Raw genomic sequence first — 20079 nt, forward strand, 5'->3', positions numbered from 1 at the left:
CATTTTATGATATTTTTTTTAAAAACTAGACCTAGGACTTCCTCTTCTTCGTTTGCCTTCCATGTTCCCCTGTACCATATCCGATATCAGTTATCTTAAAATCGGTTTATGAGAAGGATCTCAGTAAGCTCTTATATTAAACGGATCGTACTTAGGAGTTAGTAGAGGGCGATAGTATTTGTGAACCGGCGACTCAAAACAGTGTTATGTAGGAAAAGTTTATGTTAAGTACTGAATATAAACTTGAAATCACTAGAATTACACAGTATAGCGGTGTAGTGTTCAGGATATCATAATATTCGCTCTTTATAATATAGTGTATCAATGTTACTCAAATTTCTTACTTTATTATTCTTTAAATCCATTATCTGTGCCTTGCTAATCCAGACATGATACCTTATTGAGGCGATGGGTTAGATATACATGTTATAATCTATATCACGATACATAATATGAGACCAATCTCTGGTCCAGTCACCATATTTGCTTGGAAAAATACTTTTAATTAGTTTTTTAAATCCTAAAGACGTTTCTGTATGCTAACTTTCAATATCCAATTTGTTTATTCTTTGAATACCAAGTGCATGTCCTGACATCAAAAGTTTACAATCTTTTGGATTTGTAATTCGTATGTGACATGATTTGAAGTCGACCATAATACAAGTGAAACTTTAATAAGTGATTTGATAAATCTTTACTATGGCTATTGTGAATGTAAGTAAATGACATACAGAATAGTTAAAAATTATTAGTAAGTGGGAGATTTTTTTTATTTTCCATTTTAGGTCACTTTTTTATTTCTTTGATTTTCGAATCCCATATCATTATCACCATCTTCCTGATCATCAGTATCATCACTTTCTTCGCCAATATAATCTTGAGTATAGCTATCATATTCACCATCATCTCCTTTTTTAAAAATACCTTTTTTCAGTAGATCCACAGTAAGAAGTACTTAATTTTCTTCTTGTGTATTTACAATAATATGATTATTTTGATTTTGATATTAGAAATTATGTTTTGATTTGTGTTCTGTGTTGCTTAACTCTCTCCTTACCAGCCATATTCAGGATTTTCCCCAAAACTTCACATCCAACTAAAACGAAAATATTTTTATCACTCAAACACAATCACATTAAGTCCTTGCGATAAATAATTTCTGTAGTAGACGTCTAAAAATGCTCTACAATACATTGTTCATTTTCTTTTTATGATGTACAAGAGAAATTTGAAAAAGAAAAATGTTGGTTGTATCGTAACGAATGTGACGATTTTCCTATAGTTGGTAAGAAGAGGGTTAGAGTATACTCCCCTTTCGCCTATTCTATCTAACATCAGGCCTGTTCTGTTAATATCTGGGATGAACCAGATTGTTCAAATTGTATTTCAAGTCTATATGAATGGAATTAAGTGGTCTTTAGTTATAGAACAGTTAAGGTCCTATGCAGCATCCAGTAAATTTTGTGCTCAAAGCTCAAACCGTCCAAAGTCAACAGCAACATCGAACATGTAAGAAGAAACATATATTCAAACAGCAACAACTGTTTGATTTTCAATTTAACAGGATGCAAGCACGTAAATGATTAAAAGTTGTCGTTATTCAATCTTAGCCTGTTCCTATCCATCCAATCAGTTACACAGAGTACACATTTTTCGCAAGTTTTTGGCACATTCAGATCCAACAACTGGGTGTCATCAGCATATTGGTGGAAGGACAAGCCAAAGCCCCTAATAACCTTTGGATGTATGTAGAGAACAAAAAGCACAGGTCCAAGAACTGAACCCTAGTAGGACGCTAGTCTGAGGCGTTGTCTATGTCGAAAAAGAAAATGTAATGTCGTCCTAAAGGCGTCATGTCCCAGTTCCGGATGTTGAATGTTGCTCATGCATGGGAACCCATAAAAAGCAATATGGACAAAGAAAATTAATATTGCCCTATATAAATGATCTTGTTTATGACAGCATTGAATATTTATTCCGGAGTCTTGTTCATAGCAATATAAAAGGTCATTTTTAAAGTTAGCACAATAGATGGAGCATTGGATTTACAAGAAAACGGAGTGATTTCGAAACAGTGTAGAGAAGGGTTTTTTCTCATTTCTCTGTCGACCTGGCAAAGATTGGGTAGCTAGGTGTGCTAAATCTATTAGAAACTTTTATTAAATCTGTAGGAAAGAAAATTAAATTACAAACAATCTACTAGCGCTATATATCCGAAGGATAATTGTTATTTTCATTAAACGCCGCAAAGAAAAAAACGGGGGTTTAAACTCCAGGTCTATCAACGGGGGTTTAAACTCCAGGTCTATCAACGCCCAATGATAACATTTTGGTAACGTATCGACAGTTTGCTAACAAAAGCAACTAATATAAAAAAAAGAAAGAAAAGACACAATGTGAAAAAAAGAAGTCAATTTTAAGGCTTGTAAAATCTCGTACCTCCATAGTTTCAAAAACGTTAATTTTGAATTGCCATCAACATAAAAAGGCCATTCACGTCAAATAAAGCAGTAACCTTTATGGATCTTTACTGGGCGACTGTGTCTGAGATAATTGATTTTTCACACAGTGTATGCAAGTTGGCAACCAAATGCGGTTGACGCCACATCAATGGCTGGTTATTTTTTCGCCAGCCAGACGGGTGATAAACAACTCTCGTTGTATTCTACTGGACATAATAGACAAAACACTTTTTTATGACCAAAAAATATTTTTTACATTCATATCAATGGCTTACAATTTGTGAAGTACAGTTAGAAGATTAAGAATTTATCTCGTTAAAAAAAACCCAAGCAATATAGACATCTACTGATCTATGAATCTCAAATATCAACGAATAAACTAACACGACTACAATATGTCCTTTTTTTACCACAGCACAATATATATTCAGGTCTTTGTCATTGCATTGTATGAGTAATTTCCACTACACTGTATTAATCACACTATTAACGTTCAATGTTTGTGTGTTGGTTCGTTATACTTCCGGATGGCAATGTTGTGAGCTTCTTAGCCAAGTGCACACTATCTTTACATATACCCCCCCCCTCTCTCTCTCTCTCTCTCTCTCCCTCTCTCTCTCTCTATCTCTTTCTTTCTCTCTCTCTCTCTGTATCTCTCTCTCACTCTCTCTCTCTCTTTCTCTTTTATAATTTGTCATTCACTATTTTAAAATATCAATCATAGTTCCAGCAAACGTTTAAAATGATAACTAAGTATTTCTTTTCATCTTCACAATGTTAATGGCTATTTGAAAATTTCGAGCACTCTTTACCATGTGACCAATGACCTCGCGCACATGGAAGGTAATATAGATCACCCCATTGATGGGTACGAAAAACTTTTACCAATCAAGTGGTTTGACCATTTGTAAATCCCACGGCATAAGAATTTTGGACAAGCAACCGTGGGCAGGATAAGAAAACGATATTGTAAAATTCTGTGACAGCAGGCATTACGGGAAACCTGCACCAGATATAGCTCATACCAGGGCGGTATTACTTCTTTCTTGATTCCAGCTACATGCATAGTACGAAAATGGGCTAAACTTACGGTTGTTTAACCAAGTGCGTTTTCTCTAGAATGTATGCTTCTGCTAATTGGTCACGTCTTTTTCTTTGCCTGTTAAAGATAACCGTGTACCGACAACCAGTAGCTAAATTAATTACTTGCTAATCACCAGAAGCAATCATCTTTACAGGTCCTTAACATCATTCATAATTGGATTCAGTAGTCTGATGTCACGCTCCCCGGCAACGGCGGCCATCTTGGTTCTAAACAAAGAAAATCATTACTTTTTATTCTTCAAGCTGGCAAGAACTTTTCATATGTCTTGTGATCAGAATGTGTAAAAGTCAAAACATGATCACATTTATGTTTTTTCCCCTCTGGATACGCTTTTATGCTCGCTGGAGAAATATTTCATACGGGCGTCCGCCATTGTTCCGATAGTTTAGAGCCAGTGTTACTAAGTTACCATGCGTCATTAGGAAGGAAGTGACGTTACGACTATTGAATCCTATTGTAACACAGACGGTTGAATAAAATGTATGGTGTCTTCAGGTCTCGCCATGCAGTTCTTTATCACTGTGTTAAAATATTGTGATAAATACTCACAAACTGTGAAACTGACTGATTCGGTAGCTTGACATGTACTAAACATAATTTGGGAATATTTATCAGAACTGCTTGTTGACAGTAAATAAACAGTCACGTTGACGGACTGGGCTAAGTACCATGTAGGAAATATTATGAGTGGTTTAGCATAGTAACTCTCGAATCATCAGTTGTGGTGATGATTGAGCGCTGTCAATCAATGTACATGATAAATAAAATTTATGTTTTCCATTTGCAGAGAAATATAACACGTGTACAGATACTCGTTATAGGCGTGTCCTTAATTGTGGCTCTGTGTGTCTTCTCCCTTATCTCACGACGAGAAGAGACAAGTTGGATAGAAGACCAAAAGGACGAGGTGGAATACGAAACTATAGGAAGTCAGCTCTATGTTAGAGATTACAAAGGCTATCTCTACCCTAAAGGATATTTTGACGTCATACGTAAGCTTTACAACCATTTTTATATCTCCAGGAGATGCTGTGTTCGAGCAACTCGGTGTAGAACCAGAAAGTGCAGCTTGTTCCTACAGAGAAGTTCAAAACACTTTTGCAAAGGAACAAGCAAAACACGAGAACACTCTGAACAAGAGAACATACTTAGTGACATTATGCAGACACTCAAGCAAACTCTCACATTACACCACATACCAAAAGACACAAACACAACATACACAAACAAACAAACAATCACGCAAACTCAACATAAAAGATACCACCATTTCGACAACACTTCACATTGCTCAAAATAGCAATAGTAATACACACAGGATGTTTGTGTATGTGTGTGTGTGTATTATATACATATAAACAATTATCATACACACACACGCACACACACACACACACACACATATATATATATATATATATATATATATATATATAGAAAGCGAGAGAGAGAGAGAGGAAGAGAGAGAGAGAGAGAGAGGAAGAGAGAGAGAGAGAGAGAGAGACTCTCGATAACTTTTTTTGGTGTCATATGATCATCTATAGAATACCATTTTTCAATGTTTTTGCACTGCTGATTGACATTGTACCAATGCTTTTGATACCATACATGCAGACCATAGGGAACAAAATTTCTAGTAATTTACTTCACATGACGGTGTAAAATGTTTTTTTTTTAAATATGGAATTCTTGCACTCAATCTATGAATCCACATCTTAAACAATAATTTAAAAACCGTAGTAAAGCTTGGTTAATGAAATTAATGATAATATGATTGTTTTATAAGCAATCTTGTACTCAATAACTAACATTTTATTGTGATGAATATTAATTTGTAGCCAGTGACACAGAAAATCCATTCGAAGATGTAGATTTGGAAGGCCAGCACTCGGACACTGTTTTACCAGAATGTGACGATCCCGACGGTGTTGATCCAGCTCTGACATATCAACACATAGGATGGATTGTAAGTGGTCCAAGTGTGATGAGGTGCTCTGATTTTGTTTATAAATGTTTGCAATTTTTGTTGACTGGGATGATGAGGATGGAAATGATAAATATAATGATGATGAATATCATAATGATATTGTTGTTGTATTAATATATATAAATGATATTCGCACTGGAACTATATGATAATATCAGCGCCTAAGATAAGATGCAACAAGATAGTTCCAAAATTATTGATAAAGGGCTCATCAGTAGTTCAAACATCAATGGTTTCCAAGCGGGAGATAACATAGTCAAAAGGTATTGACTTATGTTTAAAAAGTAGAGTTTTGAGACAATACCTCTTAGTAGCTTAATACTATATACTACTCCTCAGTATGGCTGTCAGTTTGACAAATCTAATAGCAATTTCAAACTTTCTGTTCTTTAAATTTGATTTCTCCCCAATCAGGAACCGCCAAAGTTTCTACCAGATTATCGAAACCCGTGCTGGTATGGCGTAGATGAGGTGGGCCATAGAGTACTCGAGTGTATTCCGTATTTCTACGTCATCGGAATGTCCAAATCGGGCAGTACCGACTTGTACTTTAGAATACAACAGCACCCACAAGTACAGAAGACAAACAGGAAGGAACAAAAGTTTTTTGAATACAAGAGATTCCATCGTGAAGGTTAGTGATATTTATCATGGTTTCATATTAGTTAGTGGGCTTTAAGAATGAGCCCAATGTTTTTTAAATGCCCCCAGGACATAAGAAACAATAAGATTGCCCAAAATAAATTGCAGTAAAGATATAACTTGAGAAAAAAAAAGAGATTTTAAAAAGTCTTGAAAAGAAGAACAAAATCTCACGTTATTGAAGTGTCATAAATGTTTAATCGTATACATATTTCAAACCTCAAATTCCTATAGAGGGCATTAAAACACTTTAATATTTGTTTTACATATTATTTTTCTACTTGGTATTATTCTTTCAATAGGGAAGCGTATTTCACCTAATAGTGGATTTGAGTGCAATGCCATCATACTCTTGTTCACATGGATTGCCTGTGAAAAAAATGTATACAATTTCTATGAAGAGCATCATCCCTCCCCCCAAAAATAGGCAAAATGCAATTATATTATGGAAATTATGCCCATTACCACCGACGTGAATTTGTCTTACAATTTTTGTTTCCTTCCTAAAACCATGAATTTTTATATAATTTTGATTTAATGTCGAAAAAAGTGTCCGTATCGGCCTTGTGTAAATTTAGAACGATGAATTAAAACTATTTTAATGTAATAATAGCGGGAGTTGCAGTAGTCGTAAAAGAAGAAGAAGAAGAAGAAGAAGAAGAAGAAGAAGAAGAAGAAGAAGAAGAAGTAGTAGTAGTAGTAGTAGTCGTAGTAGTAGTAGTAGTAGTAGTAGTAGTAGTAGTAGTAGTAGTAGCAGTAGTAGTAATAGTAGTAGTAATAGTACCAGCACGAGTACTAGTTGTAGTAGTTGTAGTAATACTAAATACTAGTAGTGCTAGTGGAAGGACCAGGAGTAAGAGAAGAGAAAGCAGAAGAAGAAGAAGAAGAAGAAGAAGAAGAAGAAGAAGAAGAAGAAGAAGAAGAAGAAGAAGAAGAAGAAGAAGAAGAAGAAGAAGAAGAAGAAGAAGAAGAAGAAGAAGAAGAAGAAGAAGAAGAAGAAGAAGAAGAAGAAGAATGGAAGAAGAAGAAGAAGAATGGAAGAAGAAGAAGAAGAAGAAGAAGAAGAACAAGAAGAAGAACAAGAAGAAGAACAAGAAGAAGAACAAGAATTGTGACAACTTGGATTTTTTCTCTGGATGAAGTGCTTCCGTTTGCAACTTATCCAAGTTAACCGACACTATGGTCGAATGGTTGACCAATGGTTTTTGTTTTACGGAGAAGCAATGTAATTTTATATTATCTGAATGTTCTATATTACAGATAAAAGTGATTTTACTTATTACGCAAGACAATTTCGATCAGCAGCAGTAGAGATAGAGAGGGCTATCAACTCATCAGGATACCATTATAAGATTTGTGGTAAGATGACATCCATTATAAAACAAATAATAGGGTTGGGGATCAAATTGTTCCTAACAACCCATGTAAAATTTAGGCCATAGAGCACAGAGTATCTGGCAAATCTAAAGATTATAAAACTATTTTTTAAAGGCTGATATAGATAGTATGCGCTTGGCTAAGAAGCTCATAACATTGCCATCCGGAAGTATAACGGACCTACACACAAACTCTGTGTAACCATGAACTTTTATAGTCTGGTTAATACAGTTTAGTGAGAACAACTCACAAACGCGGATGGCAAAAATAATAACAAAGGCCTGAGTGACGTCATCTGCATACTATCTATACCAGTAACTTGCAAACCCTCTTATTATATTTCAGGCTAATTCTATTATCCGTTGACTCAAATTAATGCGAAGAAAATTTGCTAGGTTGTAATACTCAGTTTTTTTCGACCTCATTGCGAGTATAATTTTTTCTACGCAATTCTAGCAAATCCACATCAATAATTGATAAGGTAATTTTAAAGTTCTCCTGACACTCTCCAGTACTAATAATTTATCTATTCATTTAAAAAATAGGGTTGGCTGTTGAAATTGTTCCGTAAAGTCAATGTTAAATTTTTAACATCGAGCACGGAATTACCGACAAGTCTAATATGACAAAAAGTATTCTAAACCATAATCATCAGTCCTTTTTTTAATTTTTGGCAACTAGACGGTAATTCTTAATCGTTAATTTGACCTTGGCCTTTGACTATCTGATCATTTTCTTTTAAGAAGCATATTGTCTTTCTACATATGATGTGGCAGATAGGCTTTTATTTGTAAAAATAGCATGTTCATTGTATTCGCTTAGCTTAAGTTGCATAATTCCAGTTTGCAAAACATTTCCTTACGGATTTTAATTATTAAATTAAAAGTCAATATGGGTGAAGTTATTTATTTTATCTGTCCACACACAAAAATATGGTTTAGGTCATGGTTGAATTCAATTATTTTATCTGTCCAACTGGAATAAATGTTTGCCAAACAGAATTTTGTTTTTACCCTTTGTTGTTGTCGTGTACTAAACATGATCTGACATTGTTTTCAATTCGGAAATTTATGTATGTGTTTTGCATTTATCTCAGAGCAGAGATCAGAGGATCGACCATGTTTCATTCACAAACAACGTAGTTTACAAATATGCACTCATTCATTGATAGCGTAAGCAAATTACAAAATTGAAATGATAAATGAAAATTAACTCTTTCCTGCAAAATTGCGGCGGGCTTTTTGTTAGTTTATAAAATGGAAATAAAACAGGACTTGCTGGTCACATTCTTTAAATATTTTCAAAACGTACTTGTAGAGTATGGATCTTCATTAATCATTTTTAAAAATCGAGTCCGGTTAAAAACATTTAAAGTATAAGTAATATCCACGTATGTTTCCTCAATAAATCTGTATCGCATATTTATATTGTCAGAATAAGTAGCAATTTTGTAACATAAGGGCAGACATTGATCCTATACGTGTTGTACAACTAATGTATATTTTGAATTTCAAAATAAGATCACAAAATGCATGATACATATCAAACAAATGTAGCAAAAGTTTAAAAAAAATATAAGTGCTAAATTCTGCCGTCACAATATGCCCTGAAATCAACCCAGTAGCGACTGGGTAGCTGGGTCTGTATTGACGAAAGACTAGCCACCATTACAAAGAATAGTGAGCAATTGATAATGTAACAATATTCATAAAAACCGGGATGAACCGTAGCCATCGTTAACTAAAAGCCAAACACTGACCAAAAAATGACGTCAAACGACCAGTCTTTGGTCACAAAAGAAAACAAATCGTGAGTTGTATTCAATAGTTCAACCAATGGGACCACTTGTTTCCATGTGCGCTACTAACGACAACTCACTAGGCGGTGCAGAAACCAAATAATGACGTCAAAAGAAAAGTCCTTTTGGGTTTCAGTGTCACGATGGCTACGGATTAACACAGGCTCACGTAACCAATGACGTTGAAGGATTCATTAATTACTTTTAATTTTGCTCGTTACTAGAATTCAACTTTAAAAAGGCAACATATTTTAATGATTCTTATTCTGTGAAGTTTATATTTCTCTCTCTCTCTCTCTCTCTCTCTCTCTCTCTCTCTCTCTCTCTCTCTCTTAATCTCTCTTAATGCGGCTATGTGGTCTTGTGATATGAAACTCGCTTTCGCATCGGAATGTCCTGGGTTCGACCCTCGCTCAGCGCATAGGTGAGTCCTTGGAATACGTTCTTTACTCACATTCTCTCGCTGTACTTAGGTCTAAAATGAATACCTGGCCGTTACCGTTAACAGCGTTGTGTCTGTCGGAAAAAAATGGTAACAGGCGTCATATCTCGTTCTACATGTTACGTGTTGCTGGTGGTCAGGGACCCTTTGTAAAGCGCTTTGAGCACGTTTGGTAGATATTACTTTATGTAAAAGCTCAAGATTTTAAAAATCTCTCACCCTCTTTGTCATCTTTTAATCGAGGTGATGGATCTCCAACCTACAGTTGGGACAATACAGAATGGTTCCGTCTACCAGAAAACAAACACTGTCTGGAGCCAAGAACTCTAATTGTGAGCTACATCCACCATCTTACTCCCAACGCCAAACTTATCCTCATCCTACGTAACCCAATAGATAGGCAAGTCAAAAAGAAATGATAATCATTTCTAATTTCCTTACAATTGTTAACGTTAAAACAAATTTTTTTGTTACGAAAATGGACATAATTGCCTCTTGTCTGATATATCCTCGATGACACCCCCCCCCCTCCCCCAAATATGTATATATCTTAATTGAAATGTTGATTTGATTTTGGCGTGATCAACTCTGATAGAAACTGTGTTTGGTTCATGAATATACTTAAGTTATTGTGTTGTGCCGACGTGCACATATTGACAAGTTTGACAACAGAATGCTATTATTGGCTTGATAACACATTGTTTAAGGACATAATTTTGTGTTGCTTTCAGAATCTTTCCCATTACAATAATGATCCCATGGCAATTTGGGTTATCGACCTGGAAATGAGTAACCGTCGTGTTGTACTCTTTTTATATTGTTATTAACAACATAATTATCAACATCATTATTATTATTATTATTATTATTATTATTATTATTATTATTATTATTATTATTAATGTTATCATCAACAACATCATCATCATCATCATCATCATCATCATCATCATCATCATCATCATCATTTGACCCAAAACAGTAAAAATGTATCCAATTATTTATAAGAATCTATGATTGATTGCCTGTTTTTGTTTTAATTGATTGAGTAAATGCTATTTATGATATATTATGATATGTTCGTATTGATAATTTTAGGAACAATAAAGCAATATCTAAAATTCACTTATTTATATTACAGACTTTACTCAGATTATTTGTTCTTTGGTAAACGCACCGGTTCAAGAAGGGATCCCAATGAATTTCATCTATGGGCTGAAGACGCTATAAAAAAGTATAGAGATTGCTATAAAGATCATCCTTTCAGATTTTGCATGTATAGCAAAAAGGTTCAAAAAAGCATAAAGGTAAAGCTCAAAAAGTTGAAACACTTTTTAATATGTTTTTAAACACTTGAGCTTCACCTAGAGCAAATTTAATTAATATGATACTATCATCATCATCAATACTATCATAGTCATCGTTGTCGTCATCGTCATCGTCATCATCATCATCATCATCATCATCATCATCATCATCATCATCATCATCATCATCGTCACCAGTTTCATCATCATAGTTATAGCTTTTTAATGTAGTTGTGGTAATAATAATAATAATAATAATAATAATAATAATAATAATAATAATAATAATAGTAGTAGTAGTAGTAGTAGTAGTAGTAGTAGTAGTAGTAGTAGTAATAGTAGTAGTAGTAGTAGTAGTAGTAGTAGTAGTAGTAGTAGTAGTAGTAAGTAGGTAGTAGTAGTAGTAGTAGTAGTAGTAGTAGTAGTAGTAGTAGTAGTAGAGAGTAGTAGTAGTAGTAGTAGGGTAGTAGTAGTAGTAGTAGAGTAGTAGTAGGGTAGTAGAGTATTATTAGTAGTAGTAGTAGTAGTAGTAGTAGTAGTAGTATAGTAGTGTATAGTAGTAGTAGTAGTAGTAGTAGTAGTAGTAGATAGTAGTATAGTAGTATCGTAGTAGTAGTAGTTGTAGTAAGTAAGTAGTAATGGTTTAGTAGTATAGTTCCTTTTATCATAGTATTTATAAATAGTAAACTTGTTTAGTTGATTCCTTTTTATCATAAGGTTTAAATAAGTAAGAGTGTTGATTCTAGGTGATTTGATTCCATACGCGTTCCACTTCTAAATTTGGTAATATTTTGAATTGAATTAGATGCTGAAAATTGAATCTTCTGCCCAGAAATGATATACGCAATTTCAGTTTCCCGAGATAGATAGATAGATAGATAGTGAGACACACACCGAGAGAGAAGAAGAGAGAGAGAGAGAGAGAGAGAGAGAGAGAGAGAGAGAGAGAGGGAGAGGAGAGGAGAGAGGGGAGAAAGAAAGAAAGAAAGAGAGAGAGAGAGAGAGAGAGAGAGAGAGAGAGAGAGGGGTGGGGGTGGGGGGGGGGGGGGGGGTTTCTCATTTTACGTCCTACTGTGGCGAGAGAATATGCCTATACAGCCTTCACCAAGGAATCAGAGATCAGAGCCCGACTGTCATACCATACACTAAACAGCCGCACATAGTTAAAAAAAGGTGATCAACGAAAGATTGGGGCATATATTTTGATTAAGCATTTTTCACGAATCAGCAATTACATCAATTAGGAAGTTTGTTAATCCAAGTTTGTAAAAAAGTCAGCTCGCTCCTCTTTTCATTCTTTCAATATGATTTTTAACTGTGAAATCCAAATCTCTCTCTCTCTCTCTCTCTCTCTCTCTCTCTCTCTCTCTCTCTCGCTCTCTGTGTCTCTCTGTCTCTGCGGTATTTCTGAATTAAAAATAGGTCGTAGACGTCATGTTTCATCCAGTCTACCTAGTATAATTGTGGCTTAAGACCCTTCTTAAAGCGTTGAGCATGTTTTGTGGCAACTGCGTCATATTGAGAATCAGGTTTTTATTAAACTCTCGTGTTCAATATCAAATGAACCGCTTGTTTGTTGTGAGACAACTAAAAGAATGAAAGAGAAACCTTAACACTGTTACGCGACAATTACATATTGCTTTCAAGGTCACTGACACTCGCTTGGTATTTTAAATGAGTCATATAGAAGAAAAGGCATTTATTTAGTTTTTATATTGGCGAACAGTTTCAGAGGGTACGAAAGGGGTGTGATCATAAAAGGGAAACAATCCATATTATGCTGTTCCTATAATTATCAATTGGGTTCTGTCCCATGTGTTGGCTATTCTTTATGTTTATTTCCCATGATGAGATGATAATTCTTCATGAGTGAAATGGAAGCAAGATTTTGCATTGTGTTTTCGGGCATCACGATATTTAGTGTCAACAAAATAGCTAAATCCTCACCCCTTCCCCATTCACACATTCATTAAAACGTAAAGGAAAGATAAATAATTGAGATAAATTATAGCAAAAGAAATTTCATGAGCCGAAATAGTCCATGTTTAAGTTTTTAACTTGCGTATTAAAATGGTGGTCTGTTGTCCATGGATACAAGTTTTATCGGAAACAGAAGATAAATAGATAAATAAATGAATAGTTAGATAAAGAAATTAATAAATAGATAAATAAACAAACAAAGAAAAGAATATATTCCTAAAAGTTATTATCCATTTTATAAATGCCATCAATGACAATATTTTACGTTACATGTTTTACAAAAAGCTTTTTAAAATAAACTACCCCCCCCCCCAAAAAAAAAAAAAAAAAGCAACAAAATATTAAACATATGATATCTACATTAAGTAGGGCATGTAATAGGAAAGAAAACAAAACAAACATTTGGATATGGCATTGCACTTCAATCTGGAAAGTCCAAGAGCTCCCCTGTCAGCATATCGTAATTTTAATGACTAAGAATTTTAACCTCTTTGAATGAATGCATTTGCTACCAAATTCAGTTTCTCGATTCGCGACTTAATAATAATTAAAAAGACCTATTCACACGAGACTGGAATTTCTGTATTATGGCTTTGTGTTTTCTTCGTCATCACCACCACGATCATCATCATCCTCATCCTCATCACTATTATCATTAAAGATAATTCCGTTGGTAGAGCACTCTCTTTGCACACAAAGGATCGAGATCGGTCCAGGTTGCAGTCGATATGATTTTCTGTCCACCCAGAAGCGATTGGGTGGCTGGATATGTTTGATCTGTCGTAAAGTACTTTGCGTCCTATGAATATGATAGCAAGCAATAATTGTTATTATTCGTTTCTATAAACAACGGGTAAAACTCCGGTTCCATGGGCTCTGGAGGACTGCTTTTTATATTATTATTATTATCATTATTATTATTATTATTATTATTATTATTATTATTATTATTATTATTATTATTATTATTATTATTATTGTTATTATTATTATTATTATTCATTATCATTATTTTTATTATCATTATTATAATCATTATTATTATTATTATTATTATTATTATTATTATTATTATTATTATTATCATTATTGTCACCATCATCATCAATACTATTATTATCATCATCATCATTATTTCCCTTTATTCAACAGATGTTCTCGTTCACATCAAGTATATACAGCCGTATTATATTGGATATACTCAAAATATTTCCTCGAAATCAACTTTTAGTTCTAGAGATGAAAGATTACAGCGCTAACATGAAACTGAGGTTGAGAGACGTTTACGAATTTTTAGAATTAGGTATGTCAAAATGGCACGGATGAGCATAAAAAGAGGCCTAATGAAAATCAAAAGTAATATCTGAGTGATGTAAATTTACTGATATTCGCGCCTGAATAAGGTAAGGTTAATGGCGCATTGAACCTAAAGTGAGCCTCTTCGGGGATTCAGGTGAACTAGAGAAAATAACGATACTATTATTTATGATTAAATCTAATGTCAAGTCATAAAAATTAAAACCAATCATGGGGATAATACGAATTGTAAGGATGCAATATTAATTATTCTATATCATTACAATATGTGTGAGCCGTTGCTTCGCCATGGTATAATGTGAGGATTTAAATAAATACTGTATATGTCCTAATGAACACACACTGTGTGCGTGTAAACCCAGAAGGTGAAAGAGGTGAGTGCATAATGTCAATAATTTATAACAACGTTAATTACGTGATGCGTTGTTTCTTATGTCTTGTATCGGTATCCCATGGTAATGGCTTGGTAATGAGGCGGACGGGACAGCAGGAGTGTTATAAGAATAAAACATCTGCAAGATGATTTTGTTTTAGGTGTTTTATTTTTTGCTGTGTTTTGCCTTTTTTTGTTCAAATCGGTATAATGACAAAAAGACCAGCAGAAACAACAGTAACATCAACAGGAACAGCAGCAGAAGTTGAAAACCTGAAGTGTTTTACGTTTATTAGGAGATAAAAAAGTTTTTTCTTTGAACGAAACCAAAAAAAAAAAAAACAACAAAAAAAAAACCCAAAAAAAACAACAACAACAAAAAATTAAAACAAAGAAAAGAAAACAAAACAAAAATCTCATATTTTATTTCGGACCAGTTTATGCCTCAACAGCTTTCCCTAATCTAGTTCGACGAATTAATGTATAAACACGTCCTTGACCCATATCAAAATTGCATAGCGGCACTGTTTTTACGTAAATGAGAATGATCATGTGAAAACTACGTGATACGTGATGCGTTATGCGTGATACGTATTATTTGCTAAACATCTCTCAAATACGCTTCGACAAGATTCCCAAAGTCTACAATACATTCTCTAATATGTTACAATATTATTATAATATATTCTGCGAGCCACCTCGTAAATTTCGTTTTATTATTGGATTAAATGGATGAAGAAAATTGATTGATAGAGCCATCGTTCGAAAACACATCACGTGACTTCACAGGAACCGGAAACTAGAGGTTACAGGGCAATTTCCAAGAACTACTGAACTCGTGTGTGCTGTTTTGTTGTCAAACACCGTTTACAAAAGGTCACGGAATTTCTTTCCAGATTATGTTCTGGTTCAATTAATCAATCTCGCAAAGCAAAATCCTGCCATTTTTTATCCTTCCAGGAAACACCACACAATTTGTTAAGTCTTTTCCTCACTATCAGATGCATTGTCTTCATTCTCATCTGCCTGTTTCCGCATTTTGGACAAGCACGGACCAAACTGTGATTTGAGACAAAAAAAACCCAAACAAACTGAAGTTCGAAGACGCAAACTTGTCTCTCTTTAATGAGGCATATTTTAACCCAGATGTTATGCGCGAGGCTTAAAATTCAAATGTATGTATCTGCTTCACACTTAAATTATACCGCTTTGCGACGATTGGTCACATAATATGAGATATATTTTTTGAGAAAGCGTGTAATTTTGTTTACTTTTATAACCATTCATGATTGATTGCTCTCAATCCCATAGTGGAATAAATAGTAACATCTCATCTAGCTCTTTATATCTTTAAACACCATCGATCATCTTAAAGCCATTTGCGCTACAGTTTATGGCAATATTCATATTAGGTATAAATTAATAATCTATTCTCTATATCTATCCAAATCTAGAACCCTTGACGGATCAACAATTGACAAAAATTTCAGAGGCCAAACAACAGAACACAGGAATATTCTACAATACGACAGGGCCTATGTTGAATAAAACAAGGAAAATGCTATCTCGATTTCTCCAACCTTTCAATGAGGAATTAGCACAAATACTGGGCGATGACAAATATTTATGGCTGGATAAATGAAATGAGGTCGTCAAAAGGTTAAAACAATGTAGCCTTAGGGATTTTAGCCCCAAACAAGTTTAATTAATGTTAGAGAGAAATATAGATAGATAGATAGATAGATAGATAGATAGATAGAGAGAGAGATAGAGAGAGAGAGAGAGACATAGAGAAAGAGAGAGGGAGAGATAGAAAGAGAGAGAGAGAGAGAGAGAGAGAGAGAGAGGGGGAGGGGAGGGAGGTATGGAGGAACTTCCCTTTTTACTTGATTCAATGACTCGTTCTTAATGGTTTTATAACAGGGATACCAATATTAAATTATGAGAAGAGGATGAGAAGGAAAAGAAGGAGAAGCAGATGAAAGCGGAGGATGAGGATGAGCATGCGTTGATGGTGGTAGTGGTGGTGGTGCTGCTGGAGAGGGACGAGGAGGAGGAAGATGAGGAGGAGGAGGGCATAAAGAAGAACGATAGAAAGAAATAGTTTGACTTTAACCATATGTAATCTTTTTTTTTTGTTGTTGATAAGTATTATGTATTAGTTATCATTCTATATTTCTAGACCAATACTAAAAAAGAATTGATATATGTACTGAGCTTATAAATAAAATACTCAAATATTCACTAATGAGATTATGTAACGAATATGATGCATTGTTCATTTTATCTCCTTTATTTTAAAGCATATTTTAAAGTTATATTAAGATATTGTGGCGATCTCCGTTTCCTACGAACTACGAAGACTTACCACATACTGCTGACTGCAAGACTACTCTACACGTCAGATCAGACAAAACGTAAACACGAGGGAACTCATTAAATTTATAAAATTCACTACACATTGCTTTCATTGTTTGTTGTTTCCAGTAAAGTAGATGCTACATTGGTGACCCCGACGTAAAACAACTTAAGAGATATGTATATATTATTATTATTACTATTTACCAGTTCAACTCTTCACAAGAACATAATAATAATAAACATGTCTATCGACGCCGTAGCATTGAAATTGCCCACATTCTCGACCACTTGTCCTTCAGCGTGGTTTGCACAAAGCGAGGCACAATTTGCCTTACGCGATATAACAAGCGATGAAACAAAGTACTACTATGTAGTGGCTGCCTTAGACTCAGACACAGCAACTAGAGCCCTTGCTATTCTATCATCACCACCCAAGGAAGGTAAATATGAAATACTGAAAAACTTCCTGCTGTCTGCGTTCGGCCTTTCGGAAACAGAGAGAGCGGAATCTCTACTCAACATGAATGGTTTGGGCGACTTAAAGCCATCCGAGTTAATGGACAGGATGTTAGTGCTCCTCGGCAAACACAAGCCCTGTCTGCTCTTCAGACAGTTATTCTTAAGACAACTTCCAGCAAACATCAGACTTCCATTAGCAAACTCGTCCAACCTGGATGATTACAGGGCACTTGCCAGAGAAGCTGACAATTTTTTCTACGCTGCTCACTCAAACTCTAACTCCTTTTCAATTTCTCATACTACTTGTGAAGTTGACACACCAACCATGACCAGTGAAATAGATTCCCTCTGCTGGTACCATCAACGGTTTGGTTCAAATGCCCGTCGATGTGCACAAACATGCAAACTCTTCAATTCATTCAAGAAAAACAAGAAGAACCAGGGAAACGCCAAGCCGGGTCAACAGTAAATTCTGCTGTCGACCCGGATTCTTACTCAGCCAACGCGCCCACATAAAAAAAACTCCAACTCATCGTCGTCGATGAAAATTCAAACCGACGTTTTTTAGTAGATACTGGAGCTCAAGTATCTGTCACACCCGCCTCTGCATCAGACAAAAGCTTGGGTTCCTCTGATCTCGCATTACAAGCTGCTAATGGTTCTACAATAAAAACATACGGATGCTTTGAAACTAACATACGTATTGGATCGCGTTCATTCAATGCACGACTTATCAAAGCTGATGTCAAGCGTCCCCTACTTGGAGCAGATTTTCTACGTCATCATAATCTGCTTGTGGATATTCGTGGTCGACGCCTTATCGACGCTGAAACGTTTTCGCACGTACCTTGTTCAGTAAGTTCAGTTTGCGCAAACGCCGAACTCTCACCACTCGAGCCGAACTGCAATACATTCAGAAAATTATTGAATAACTATCCAGAACTACTTCAACCAACATTTTCAACGCAACTGTGAAACATGGCGTGCAACATTTCATCACAACCAAAGGTCGCCCAGTATTCGCACGTGCTTGTCGCCTGGCTCCAGAATAACTCTTGTGTGCAAAAAAGGAATTTTTGGAAATGGAGAAAATGGGCATAATTCAAAAATCAAAGAGCCCTTGGGCTTCCCCATTACACATGGTCCCCAAGGCTGATGGCACAATGCGTCCCTGCGGAGATTTTCGTCGACTTAACGATGCTACTATACCAGATCGATATCCTGTCCCACACATTCATGATTTTACAGCAAACTTAGACGGTAAGATCATCTTCTCGAAGATCGACCTTGTCAGAGGATACCACCAAATTCCAGTCGCTCCAGAAGACGTCCCAAAAACGGCAGAGATAACCCCTTTCGGCCTTTGGGAGTTCTTAAGAATGCCATTTGGATTAAAAAATGCAACACAAGCATTCCAACGTTTAATGGACTCCATTTTACAAGATTTAGACTACGTATTTTGTTATTTAGACGACATTCTGGTTGCAAGTTCAACTGAGGCAGAACACATGGAACATCTCAAAATCGTATTCGAAAGACTTAGAAACCAAGGCCTCGTTATCCGTCTTGAGAAATGTCTTTTCGGTGTGAGATCTCTTAACTTCCTTGGCCATCACATCTCGCATTCTGGATCTGTCCCAATGGCGACAAAAATTGAGGCTGTTAAACAATTTCCACAACCAAAAACCATCAAGTCACTTCAAGAGTTCCTCGGGATGTTGAATTTTTACCATCGTTTCATTCCGAGACTAGCTGAAATACTTCGACCCCTATATAGTGCTTTGAAAGTCAAAAAACAACGCCAAGCATTTACGTGGACGCAAGAAATGTTGAAAGCCTTTACTGACGGTAAAAATGCACTAAGTAACGCTACAATGTTAGCCCATCCTTGCTTGAACTCACCCCTCGCTTTAACGTCTGACGCCTCCGACCAAGCTGTGGGCGCTGTCCTTGAACAACTTAATCATCAAGGTAATTGGGAACCATTGGCATTTTTCAGCAGGCAGTTACGTAAACCTGAACAGAAATACAGTACCTTTGATAGGGAGTTGCTTGGCATTCACTTAGCCATCCGTCATTTCCGTGTCATCATTGAAGGGAGACAATTCGCTATTTTTACTGACCATAAACCATTAATCCATGCCATGTCCAAATCAACTGAACCATGGTCAGCTCGTCAACAAAGGCACTTATCTGCCATATCCGAGTTCACAACTGACATCCGACACATTTCTGGAAAAAACAACACTGTCGCAGATTGTCTCTCAAGAGCAGTTACAAACTCAGTCTCAATTGGCATCGACTATCAAGCTATGGCGGAGTCCCACGAAAATAGCATTGACATACAGGCTTACAAAACTGCATTAACAAGCCTCAAAATCGTCAAAACATCCGTTGACTCGGGTCAGAGTTAATTTGTGACATCTCAACTGGCTACCCAAGACCTATCGTTCCTACCGACTTCAGAAG

General features: G+C 35.5%; 1 protein-coding gene across 1 annotated transcript; it reads left to right on the forward strand.

The window, feature by feature from the left end:
• Positions 1-699: 699 nt before the first annotated feature.
• LOC144971855 (carbohydrate sulfotransferase 15-like) lies at positions 700-16432 on the forward strand. The gene is made up of 10 exons (XM_078912930.1): positions 700-714; positions 4355-4559; positions 5406-5533; positions 5969-6188; positions 6499-6567; positions 7457-7555; positions 10057-10213; positions 10955-11047; positions 14273-14403; positions 16245-16432. The coding sequence occupies exons 1-10, from the start codon at positions 700-702 to the stop codon at positions 16430-16432; spliced, it is 1305 nt and encodes a 434-aa protein (XP_078769056.1).
• Positions 16433-20079: the final 3647 nt, after the last annotated feature.

The sequence above is a fragment of the Berghia stephanieae genome, chromosome 4, assembly GCF_034508935.2.
Source record: "Berghia stephanieae isolate SIO BIC M18660-M18661 chromosome 4, UCSD_Bste_1.3, whole genome shotgun sequence".
Lineage (NCBI taxonomy): Eukaryota > Metazoa > Mollusca > Gastropoda > Nudibranchia > Aeolidiidae > Berghia > Berghia stephanieae.

Coding starts and splice junctions, on each gene's coding strand:
- LOC144971855 (XM_078912930.1), top strand. Junction 4,560..5,405: donor AGGATATTTTGACGTCATAC/GTAAGCTTTACA, acceptor ATTAATTTGTAG/CCAGTGACACAGAAAATCCA. Junction 5,534..5,968: donor ATCAACACATAGGATGGATT/GTAAGTGGTCCA, acceptor CTCCCCAATCAG/GAACCGCCAAAGTTTCTACC.